The sequence below is a fragment of the Eptesicus fuscus genome, chromosome 7, assembly GCF_027574615.1.
Source record: "Eptesicus fuscus isolate TK198812 chromosome 7, DD_ASM_mEF_20220401, whole genome shotgun sequence".
NCBI classification, from domain to species: Eukaryota; Metazoa; Chordata; class Mammalia; order Chiroptera; family Vespertilionidae; genus Eptesicus; species Eptesicus fuscus.
This window is the reverse complement of record NC_072479.1, coordinates 4,196,620-4,209,765: the sequence shown is the minus strand read 5'-3', so window position 1 is coordinate 4,209,765 and position 13,146 is coordinate 4,196,620. Positions and strand designations below refer to the sequence as shown.

The window sequence follows — 13,146 nt, the reverse complement described above, 5'->3', positions numbered from 1 at the left end:
TCACATATGATGCATTTAACCTTCAATTCCTCTATCTACATTTTTTCCAAAATACAAATTATCTGCCTGACCTGATTCCTTTCCTCATAAAACTACTGATGCCCAGCCACATAAACATAACCACTCCAAAGTTCTTCATCCTCCGAACTTCTAAGGAATAAAAAAACACATGCCCAGGCCCCCAACAAAAGAACTCAGTCAAGATTTAGCATGAAATTCTAACAGATACCTATACTCTTTTAACCCTTACAATCTTTGAAAAAGATCCACATTTTGATTCATAAAGAGAACAATTAGTTCTATAATTTTAATAACTACTTTGTAGAGGAAAAAAAACCACAATGATTTTCCATGATTAATATGGATATTAACAGTAGCTGTTACAAATGCAGCTGTGTTTCAAGTAGTTTTAGTACATGTTTTCCAAATTAAATACAAAATTTGGAAAATATACATTTGAAAATTTTTACCAAAAAACATCTTCAGTGCTGTTACTGGTCTTCATTTTAAATGTTATCAAGATATGCTATTAAATTGTAGCAAAATAAAAACGTTAAAGAGCACAGTCTAATCAAAATAAGCATGGTTATAATTATTTGAACCAAATAATATTTATATAAATTCCTTAAGGCTAAATTTTTTAAATTCTCAGTCTACACTAATAATAGAAAAATATGTAAATTGACTGTACCGCCACAGCGCCCACAGCCAATCAGGAGGGGATATGCAAATTAGCAGGGCAAAGATGGCAGCAGCCATGAAGCCAGCCAGAGCAGGCGGGAGGCTTGGGCCAGCTGCTGAAAGAGGGGCCTGTGCATGGCAGCCATGGAGCAGGCCAGAGCGAGCGGGAGGCTTGGGTCACCCCCGGCGATGGAGGAAGCCAAGCCTCCCGCCTGCCCTGGCTGGCCGCTGAAGGAAGGGCCTATGGGCGGCAGCCACGGAGCGGGCCTGAGCGCGCGGAAAGCTTGGGTCACCTGGGCCGGCCGCCGAGGGAGGTGCCTGTAAATGGCTCTCAGCCCCTCACCCAGGTTGGCCACGCCACCATCGGGGCGAGGGTTCCTGCTGAGGGGCGTGGCCAGCCTGAAAACAGCCATCAGCCCCTTACCCAGGCTGGCCACACCCCCATGAAGTGAGGGTCCCGGCTGGGGGGCGTGGCCAGCCTACAAACAGCCATCAGCCCCTCACCCAGGTTGGCCAGGCACCCCAGCAGGGACCCCCACCCTTAAGGGGGTGTGGCCAGCCTGCAAACTGTCCCAGCCCCTCACACAGGCTGGAACCATCCCCAGTGGGGACCCCCACCCAAATGGGGGCATGGCCGGTCTAGAAACCACCACAGGCCCCTCGCCCAGGCTGCCCCAACCCCAAAGGGAACCCCCACCCTTCAGGGCAAACCAGCTGGCCCCCACCCGTGCACCAGGCCTCTATCTATACTAATAAAAGGGTAATATGCTAATTAGACTGGGAGACCTTCCAGGAGACCTTCCGGACATTCTTCTGGACAAAGCCATGGTGGCGGGGCCAAGGAAGAGGCGGTTAGGGGGCAAGAGGGAAAGGCAGTTGTGGGTGATCAGGCCAGGAAGGGATGGCAGTTGTGGGTGATCAGGCCAGTGGGGGGGCAGGGAGCAATTGGGGGTGAGCAGGCCAGCAGGGGGGGTCAGTTGGGGGTGAGCAGGCCAGCAGGGAGGCAGTTGGGGGCGAGCAGGCTGGCGGGGAGGGCAGGTGGGGGCAGTTGGGGGTGATCAGGCTGGGGGGGGCAGTTGGGGACGAGCAGGCCGGCAGGCAGAGTGGTTAGGGGCAATCAGGCGGGCAGGCAGGCAGGCAGGTCAGCAGTTAGAAGCCAGCAGTCCCTGATTGTGAGAGGGATCCCAGATTGGAGAGGGTGCACCACAGGCTGAGGGACAACCACCCCCCCCCCCTGCACGAATTTCATGCACCAGGCCACTAGTAAATTTATAAAGTTACACATAATCACAACAATACAACAAAGTTAGCATCACTATTTAAACATAAAAGTTCTTATTGTAAAATGGAACTTCAACATCATCCTATATAATAATGAGCTAATATGCAAATTGTCATCACTCCCTCATGCCTTAAAGGCTCTGACACTCAACACTGGGGAGAGAGGAATGGGGACCAGCCAGGCACAAATGAGCTCCTGAGAGAGGAATGGGGACCAGCCAGGCTGCAGCCTGGGAGAGGGAAAAGCCGCCCACCCCGTGGTCACAGGCACCAGAGGCTGCGTCTGCAGCTTAGGAGAGGGATAAGCTGCCCGCCCTGCGGTCCCGGACACCTGCGGCTGTGGCCCAGACGAAGCCGCCAACCCACGGTCCCCTGCGGCTGCGGCTGAACTGGGGAAAGCCAGCACAGGTCCTGGGTGCCTGCGACTGGCTGGAGGAGGGAATCCTGGGTCCTGGGTGCAGGGCAAGGCAGAGGCGGTTAGGGGCAATCAGGCCAGCATGGGAGCAGTTAGGGGCGATCAGGCCGGTAGGGAAGTAGTTAGGGGCAATCAGGCAGGCAAGAAGGAGAGCAGTTAGGAGCCAGTGGTCCCGGATTGGGAGAGGCAGGCAGACATCCCCTGAGGGGTCCCAGATTGGATAGGCTGCAGGCCGGGCTGAGGGGAGCTCTCCCCCCCACATGCACGAATTTTGTGCACCAGGACTCTAGCTCTTAATATAAATGTTTCATTCCATTTCCTACATTCAGGTACTAAATTATCATAAAGTTAAATCTTGAAACCAATACATTTTATTTACTAAACTGATTTTAATCCACAAAATTTTTTAAAAATCATGTTTCTAAACACAGATTACCAAGTAACTTGCACATGAAAACAAAAAAAGGGGCAATTTTAACAACAGCTAACACTCACTTAAAATTACTACTTGTCATGAGAAATGTCTCAAAGGAACAGTAAATTTCCTTGTGAACAAGAGACACCATTAATTCAGAATGGTCACTTACCACTTCTTCCAAAGCAGCACTACGCCCAAAAGAACAAGTGAGGTGTGTGAGGCAGTTCACAAAGGACGAGAAAAGCTCACTTGGAATGGCAGTTAAGACGTTTCGAGGGAACACAGTTATCAGGTTGCTGATAATGCTGGAGATCCCCACAGCTTCAGAATCTTCTATTTCAATTCTACAAACCAGGTAACAAATGTTACTGGTGGTGGAAGACAAGTTACAATAACTCATTTCCTAACATGCAAAAATGTTCACCTACTCATTTTTAAAGGCATGTCTCTGTATTAATTTCAAATTACCATATAATTCAAAACATACAAAGTGGAAAAAAATCACTAGCTTTTGTTCTACCACTGTTAAACATATAGACAAACCTGAAAGTTCCTTTTTCGGTGACAAAGGGCAAGTATACCTACCCATTGATAGTACTCAGTAAACCCTCAATGAAGTGTGCTAGGTAGTCAACCTGTGCTCCTTCATCGGGGAAGACAGGTCCATGCAAAGAAGCTAACTGGGCGAGGCACTGCAGAGAATCTTGTGCCATATCCGAATCTTCTCTGATTTTTCGATGTACCTGTTAGAAAGAATTACTAATCCATAAAAATAAATTCTTCTTTTGTAAGGGTCACATGTCTACCATGCTGAATGAGGTAAGTGAAAACTTCACAGTAGCTGGTTATTTCTAGAAAATTAATTCCTGAATTAAGCTAAATTGGAGAATGTCCCTCAGTCCACGTTACATTGTAGTCCATAATTTTAAACATACCAATTAATTTTAACTGAGGGCTACCTACATTTTTAACATTGAATTGTCTCTCCAGCATGCTATGTCAAAGAGAGAAACAGATGCCAGCCAGTCAGACACACTGCTTCTTCTAAAAACAGCAACGACAGTCATCTGTATTATGCTAGCTATGCCTCGCTACAGCTCCTTGCTAAAGTTAGCAGACAAGATCAATCAAGAGTATACAGATGCTGCTTTAGTGGAAGTAAACAGTTGCATATGGAGAAAACCAATATACCACTCAATTCCTAGACACTCATTCATTCAACAAATATAAAGTACTCTCTTAATCACTCTGAGATTGCTTAAAATTTGTTTCAATCTCATTTTACCCTACATCATTAATAAATGCTAAAATATTTAAAAATTGTATTTCAATTATATTTAAATCTACCTTAAACCTCATCTAGATTTTATTTCAATGATACAATGCAGACTTGAAACAACCAGTATACAGTGTTCCTATATTGCTCCCTACTTTTACACTGTTACTAATATTCTCAGATTTTAAAGCTGCTTCATTTTGCCTAGCCAGTTTAGCCCAGTGGATCGATTGTCAGCCTGTGGACTGAAGGGTCCCTGGTTCCATTCCGGTCAAGGGCACACGCCTGGGGAACATCCCCAGTGGGGGGGGTGCAGGAGGCAGCCGATCAATGATTCTCTCTCATCACTGATTTTGCTACCTCTCTCCCCCTCCGCTTCCTCTCTGAAATCAATTATATATATATATATATATATATATATATATATATATATATATATATATATATATATATATAAATTTAAAAAATGAAATAAAGATGCTTCATTTCTGTGAGCTCACCTAATTAAAATAGCCAAGAAAAACAGTAAAGAATTTGTGACCATTTTCTACTTTCCATAAGTATCTGACTTCTTTAGCCTTTCTTTTTCTACATAAATCTCTTTGCTTTCTGAATGTAGCCTAATTTTAAACATTTATTCTCTTTTTGGTTTAGGTTATGTTCACTTTGACTCTGCAAACCATAATAATTATTTGAAGTCAGAACATTTCTCTTAAGTATTCACTGGTATAGTGCTGGGACACAGTGAACAAATACTAAAAAAGTTCTTATTCACCACTGGTTTCATTAAGATTCAGTCCCTGAACGTGAGGCTCTGAGAAATGTAAGACACTAAAGGTCACTCAGCTAACTCATCTACGGCGTATTTAAATGCTGCCCCCTTGGTCTGGAGTAGTGGACGGCAAACCACGGCCTGCAAGCCTAGTTCAGCTTCCCACCCATTCTGTATGGCTGTGGTTTTAACATTTTATATGGGGGAGGAGGAGGGGAATAATCAAAGAATATTTCAAGAAATGTAAAAGTTATAAAAATCCACATTTTTACAGAAGTTCATAACAGTTTTACTTGAACACTGCCACACTTGTCTGTTTGGGTGTTGTCTACAGCTACTTCCATACGACAATCCCAATGGCAGAGCTGAATAGCTGCCTCACAGAACACATGACTGCACAGTCTAATATTCATAAGGGCCTTTACAAAAAAAGTTTGCCAATACCTGGTCTAGAACAATGCAAATGTTTTTCAAAATATATTCTATATTTAAATGTTCTATAGTAAATTTAAAGTAAACTATACAAATTCCTATGCCCATATTGTCTAAGTCATGTAGTTTTGAATACAACTCATTTGGAAGTTCCTTGTCTGAAAACTAACTGAATTTCTGTCATCATGCCCTTGCATTAAACATGATATCTTGGGATGCATATCAATGGATACAATGCAATGTGGGACAACAGTGGGCTTCTTCTCTGCCCAGAGAGCTAAATGGTTGCTTGTTCCTGGTCTAGTAGTGACAAATCAAAAGAAATAATACCTTTAATGAAATAACTAATATTGACTATGTAGTAAAATAAAAATAAGAAACTGCCCTCAGAGCCTACTAGTACTGTTCTCTGAACTATGAGCCACATATAATCCATGATAAGCCAATATCTATACTAACAATAGGGTAATATGCTAATTAGACTGGGAGACCTTCTGGAAAAAGCTATGGTGGCGGGGTCAAGGCAGAGGCGGTTAGGGGCGATCAGGCCAGGAAGGGAGGGCAGTTGGGGGCGATCAGGCTGGCAGGGGGGGCCAGTTGGGGGTGAGCAGGCCGGCGGGGGGGGGGGGGGGATGGGGGAACAGTTCGGGCAAGCAGGCTGGCAGTGGAGGGCAATTGGGGGTGATCTGGCCAGCAGGGGGAGCAGTTGGGGGCAAGCAGGCCGGCAAGGGGGGGCAGTTGGGGGCGAGCAGGCCAGTAGGGGGGGCAGTTGGGGGCGATCAGGCCCACAGGGATCGGGCCTAAACCGGAAGTTGGACATCCCCCAAAGGGTCCCAGATTGGAGAGGGTGCAGGCCAGACTGAAGGACACCCCCCCATGCACAAATTTCGTGCACCGGGCCACTAGTTCCTACATAATATAGTAGGTTCATGCCTTCTTCTATTTTCAGCATTATAAAGGAGTTCTACTATATCTGAATTACACTCTACACATTTAAAACTGAATTCATCACCCAAATAGGAAAGAAGCAGAGGGATAAAGAAAAGCCAATTCTATCAGAAAATCCTGAGAAGTAAACTATGAAGCAGTATAAGGATGAAGACAAGGAACAGAGAGAACCAGTGAGTGAGGTGATGATTCCTGTGAAACATGCTGACCCTGAGATGTCTGTGGGCCTTCCAAACACAGCCTCCAGTAAGCACTAGGATTACAGGCTGGACTCTGGAGTAGCCTGTGCTGAATATAGATCTCAGAGTCAGCAGTGGAGAAGTGGTGCCTGAGGTCCCATGTGGGGAAGGGGCAGCCTGCGGAAAGTGCATGCAGTCAGCAGAGTTGAGAACTGACATAGGAATACAATTATGCAAAGAACAGAGAAAGAAGAGACCCTAAACGATAAAAAAGAACCTGACAAAAAGGTAGGAGGAAGAATTAAGGAGAATGGTTTTTCCAACACCTTATGGAAGAGAGAAAAATTGAAAAGACTATAAACTTCGGAGAGGCAAATAAATACTTTAGGTTTAAAGTATTCTTAAATTCAGATAATCAACATACTTCAAGTCTTGATTCCATACATAGTATATTTATGTTTATCTACTCAATAAATAGTGATATCTCATGGAAAACTGCTTTCAATTAGGTAATGAATCCTATAATAGAAAATAAATTTAACAAAAACTGAATGAAATTTTAAGATTTCAACTGGCATTTTGCTAACAAATAAAATGTAAATGGCTTATAAACTGCTTAAATAAAACTGAGAGGCCACAAACAAAAAGATGTTGAAATAAAAAAAGTGAGCCCAATCCTGTTTCCTCAGTAGTTAGAGCATCAGCCCGCAGACTGAAGGGTCTCAGGTTCACTCTGGTCAAGGTAACATACTTTGGTTGCAGGCTCGATCCCCAGCCCCGGTTGGGGAGTGTACGGGAGGCAACCAATTGGTGTGTCTCTCTCACATCGATATTTCTCTCTCTGTCTCTCCCCCTCCCTTCCACTCTCTCTAAAAATCAATGAAAAAAAAATCCTTAGATCAGGATCAACAACAAAAAAAACTACCACCACAACAACAAAAATAACAAAATGAAAAGGGGTTAACTTTCAAATTCAAAAGTTATCTGCATGTGGTCTTTCACAGCTGACAGGAGCAGCTGTCTGGTTTGTGGAGACAGCTGTTCAGATTTAAAGTCACCATTTCCAGGCTACCAGCAAGTTTTCCACCTTTTCATTAACTGCTGGAGTGGGGTCTACTTTCAGCCAAATGAGCAACACAAGATCTGAACTTGGATCCATATCAAAACAATTTCTACCAGATGAGGAAGGCAACAGAATTTTCAATTTAGTTACAATGATCTCTGATAGTGACAGTGTTTTTAGTTATTATTTCTGCTTTAAAGAAAAAAGTAAAGCTAATGCTCAGTCTGAACCTTTCACAGAAAACGCCTTAATTTATACACCCATAGATGAGTAACCTCGTTCTAGAGGTTCTTAAATATATACAATATTTTAAATAGTTCAACCAAAAAAGGGGACATAGTTGTAACACTAGTACATAATATTTTTAAAACATGAAAAGGCAAGAAATTATAATTAATGGTTGGAACTAAGCAAAAATTTTTTTTCTTTTTAATTGGTCTTTATTTGGGTCTTTGCCCTAGTCCTCAGATCTGCCTAAATAATATGCTCATGCTATAATAGCACTCAGCCTCCAAAACACACACACACACACACACACAACACACACACACACACACACTCTTTCCCCCCAGCTTCTGACTGTTATATTGTGGTTGTGGACAAACATGGAACATGTTGCTTACTTCTTTAATATTTAGCAAATAAGAAATAGCACCATTTAAAGATATAGTTAAAATAAATTCTATACAACAACCCTAACTTCACTCACAACTGATAATTCGTATATAAAAAGTACACTACTCTAGAGGAGTTCTCAAAATGTAATCCAGGGTTCCCTAAGGATTCCTAGGACCCTGCCAGGTTGTCTCGAAGGACAAAACTGTTTTCCTACAGTACTCAGATAATAATTACCTTTTCCATCCTTACTGTCACACATGTTGACAGTGGAGCTATCCCAAGGCTATATGTGGTAATACTGCAACCAACTGAACACAGAAGCAAATATGAGATTGGCTGTCTTGTATTAAACCTAACGTTAGATACATTTGCAAAAAATGTACAATGCTACTCTTCTCATTTCTAAATAAACTTTCTTATTTGTTCATTAAAATATTATGTCATGGTTTGGTATTGCTATTTTAAAATGAATTAATAAATTATGTTTTAAAGTTTAGTTTGAATTTTTAATATGGTAAATATTAACACATTGCAAACGGATCACGAGAATTCTCACTTCATATTACACAGTGTTTTACAAAGTATCATACTTTAAAAAGATTAATATCTTGTAGGAATATGTAATAAATGACTTCAAAATGCAATGGGTATTTACAAAATAACATTCTTGTAGGAATATGTAATAAATGACTTCAAAATGCAATGGGTATTTAATTTTAAAGCGTGCCTTTACCATTTATGTAAAATGTTTTTTGTACTCGTTCAATAGAAACTTATTTGGCCACCAGGCAAAGCTAGCAATAAAACTACTGGTCCGCAATGTGTTAATATTACAACCCACATATACAAAAGCTCTCTGAATCCTTAAGAACTTTTAAGAGTGTAAAGGAGTCCTGAAACCAAAAATATTGAGAACTTCAGTTCTAGGATATAAGCCCTTCATAATTCTATATACTTTTATAAAATACCGAGAACATTTCTATGTAATTTCTGTTTCAGCCGAAAGACTGATTAGAAGAGAAGACTTTAGAGGACAAAAGCGACCTGCACATTTTTACCTAAAAAACTACAGACTCAGACACTCATTTAGTGGCCCTTCTGCGACCTTTGCCCCCGGAGAGGAAAGGTACAACTTACTGTAAAGAAAAGCTCCATGACTCTGCTGTCCAGAAGGGTCTCCCGCCAGGACTCCGTTGGCTTTAACAGCACATTTTGTGAGGATTCAAACATGGCTATATAATGTCTGCCCAGTTATCTGGTGTCAAGATCAACAACAATAACATTCTTACTTTGTCTAAAGTATAAATACACCCGAAATATAACAGGAGCCATCCAGAAAGAATGTAATGGAAACAGTTTAAGCCTCTTCACATATGCTACATAATTCATGCATTAAGCTTAGGAATAAAAGGCATTAAGTGCTGAAAAAAAAAGAATGCTATAGGAATGTAAGATAACAGTGTCAGGAATACAGAAACTTTGATGACCACAGATCTTAACGGTGGCGACAGAAGGAAGAACACTAATGCACAACAGATGCCAAAATATATACAAAAAGAGAGAAATCAATATACAAAATATGAATCTCACATAGTCTACTTGAAAAAAGAAATATATTTCCCCCAAAGAAATATATTCAAGAACAAACATACATTGCATTAAAGAAGAAAAACTCCCAAACCAGAGTAATAAAATAGCAATTCCACACAAAGAAATAATTGTATCACATAAAACTCTATCAATGCTCATTTTAAAATCCCAGACTAAAAATCAGTCTGTAGGTATTCAGGTGCTCCATATCAAACATACTTCTAAGAGAATACTTTCTTTGCCATTCATAAGTCACCATAATATATTTACAGGAGTCTGTGAACATGACTCACTCAATGACACTGACATGATAACTGAGTCTTTCAGAGCGGGGGAAGACAGTAACTGCCTATCCCACAGCTCATCAAATGTCCAGATGAAATACACCCAAGTAGGCTACGTTCTCATCCTAGCATGAGAAATTCAACAACAATTATCCAAAACTACAGCTTGTAAAACTTAGATGTAAGTTCAAAACTGCTGTAGTTTTATTAAACCCCAAATCATTCACAGAGAACATTAAAAGCTGTGTCAATGTTTTGGAAACCATTTTTTTAAAGATTACTGCTTAACCCTTTTTAAATCGCTAATGTTGTGTCTAAAGAGAAGGGGAACAGTTGGTAGTAATTTCAGAAGAGAATCGGATTGCTGGGTTTTGAAAAATCACTCCACTCAATGGATGAATAAAACTAAGATTCAAAGCAGGTCCATCTCAGTTCCTCACCTGCCCCCTTGTGGAGATGTAGGCAGAATCCAAAGCCAAAAAAAGGTAACTGTTGGAACTCAATAAAGCCAGCCTGAATTTAAAAAGAGAACAGAAATAGCCAATGAATACTGTTTTTGGCCTTAGGCTGTTTGTCTCAGTAGATAGAACATCAGCCTGCGGACCGAAGGGTCCTGGGTTCAATTCCAGTTAAGGGCACATGCCTGGGGTTGTGGACTCGATCCCCAGTAGGGGGCGTGCAGGAGGCAGCCAATCAATGATTCTCATCATTAATGTTCTTATCGCTCTCTCTCCCTCTCCCCTACTCTCTGAAATCAATAAAAATATGTATATTTTTAAAAATACTGTTTTTGTTTTCAGTGTGCTAATCTTTTCTAAAATGATCTCCTGTTCTCACTAGACACCTAAGGCTGTTAACAATATGATCTTCACTCATAATGTAACACCCTGATTGAATACAAGATCTTTCTACATGTGATTTTGTTTTCCAGCTCAGAACCTGGAAGGGGTTTTCTCTGACACAAAGTCTGCCTTCCATCAAGAAAGCTCATTTGTAAGGCTCACAAAGAGTCATGCTGATTTTCTTTGAAGAACCACCACCCAACCCTATTATGAGCACTTCCATCAAAAATACCATGTTCTCATAATAAAAATGCACAGCCCTAGCTAGTCTGGCTCAATGGATAGAGCATCAGCCTGCAAAGGTCCCAGTTTGATTCTGGTCAAGGGCATATGCCCGGGGTTGTGGGCTCCATCCCCAGAAGGGGGTGTGTAGGAGGCAGCCAGTCAATTATCCTCTCTTATCCTGGGTGCTTCTATCTATCTCTCCCTCACCCTTCCTCTCTGAAATGAATAAAAAATATTTTTATAAATAAAAATGCAGATTCTAGTTTGTATAAGATACACCCAACATAACTTAATTACATATAATATCTCTGTACTAAAAAACAAATAATTCTCCCCAAAAGCATTTTAATAAAAACTTAAACATGAAAACACAAGAAAGAACAGTATTATAATGAATGGAACAAAATTTTTAAGAATACAATTCCAACAAGAAATGTGTTTTAGTTAGCAGATTGTGCAGGGAAACTGTTGAAGTTGCCTCTGAACAGGAGACTAAGAGGACTCTTCCGTGTTACCTGAAAGATTACTATGAATATTCTGGTATTACTTTTCAATTTTAAAACTATTTCAAAGTATATCACAATGTGAACAGAATACTTAAAGACAGCCAAAGAATTAGCATAATAACACCACTCCTCCCCCAGGTGATTCTTAATGTAGAATATTATTAAAATACAAGCCAAAGGAAAATTGTTTGGGCAAAAAATGAAAAAGGATCGCAAGTCAAATTTATAGAAAAGTTCCTTTATTAACTTTTGGTCGAGAATTTGTTTGTATATTTTCAGAAAACAACTCCGAGACCATGTGGATTCCTGCAACAAAGAGGAATTGACAGGACTGCTCCAGCCATGAAGACGGAAGAGAAACAGTCCAGAGATGGAAGACGCTGACTACGCCTTGCCATACTAGCAGTCAGCAGCTGTGCGTCGCTGCAGGTTGCCCAGGACCAAACCAGAGAGGGTCGGACCTGCATTACCACCATTTGTCCACCATTCAGAACTGAAATGTCAGTGCTGACATGTACACATAAGGAACTGTTTGACATTGAAATTGAGACTCAAAAGAACTGTTGGCCCAGAAAGAAACTCACTACAGACTGATTCATTTGCCTCTCAGCATAACCATTATTGCTTGTCTCATTTTCGGTTCTTATAAGTGTATTTCTAATATCACATGATCTCACTCATCTAGGGGAAATGATGAGCAACATAGACTGATGAACAAGAACAGACCCAGAAACAAGGAGGCATGGATCAGACTGTCAGACCTCAGAGGGAAGGTAGGGGAGGGTGGGGATACGGGGGAGAGATCAACCAAAGGACTTGTTTGCATGCATGCATATGAGCCTAACCGGCGGTTAAGGACAACAGGGGGGTGGGGGCATGCGTGGGGAGGGGTTTGGGATGGGAATGAAGGTTGAGGACAAATATGTGACACCTTAATCAATAAAGAAATTTTTTTAAAAAATTAAAAAAATAAAACAAAAAGACTACCACTAAAATGCAGAAATCTAGGACTTCTTTTTTTTTTTGGGGGGGGGGGGGGGCGGTTGTCAAATGATCCTTAATAGAAATAATTTCCTTTGTAGTTCTTAACTAGCTGGGCACTCCATTGCAGTCCCCAGGATCTCTCTAGCTAAAGATCAGTGCTGCATTGGTTGGGCAATGTTGACAATATCATCAGAAGTGATATTTTCACTGTGTTTAATGTTTTTTCACTTCTTTCTGTCTCTTTGTGGTTCTCTTTGAGGGCTCTGATGATCAGACGGAGGCAGAAGTACTCCCTCAATCCCTGTCTGTTCTGAATAGTCAGTTTCACTGTAATCCCCAGACCCTTCCAATCACTGGTTGCTTTGGCGATGTCATCACCAACCTTTTCTGGAGATAGATCCAGGGGCTGATGTTGGGTGTGAGGGCAGATGTGGCACTGACTTCCCCACCAGTGCACCTCAAGTATATATTGATCTCCTTGGAGTCGAACTTCAGCAGCATGGTGGAGGCAGCTGGTGTCGGATGAACCCAGATATGGGACGACTGAAGAAAGTTGCACCTAAGCCTCCTCTGAGCCAAAAACCAAAAGCTAGTGCTTCTATTCTTAAGAAAATATGTTTTCAATGATTTAA

General features: G+C 41.4%; 1 protein-coding gene across 2 annotated transcripts in view; it reads right to left on the bottom strand.

Annotated features, from left to right (window-relative positions):
• The window catches only part of XPO4 (exportin 4), a 143,365-nt gene that overhangs the window by 57,988 nt on the left and 72,231 nt on the right, over positions 1-13,146 (bottom strand). The window contains exons 7-9 of one of the 2 annotated variants that reach the window (XM_054718686.1): positions 9,221-9,333; positions 3,381-3,538; positions 2,965-3,163 (exon numbers count right to left, since the gene is read on the bottom strand). In XM_054718686.1, the coding sequence (XP_054574661.1) occupies positions 2,965-3,163; positions 3,381-3,538; positions 9,221-9,333 (470 nt within the window). The remainder of the gene's footprint in view (positions 1-2,964; positions 3,164-3,380; positions 3,539-9,220; positions 9,334-13,146) is intronic. The other variant, XM_054718687.1, reaches the window with a different exon arrangement.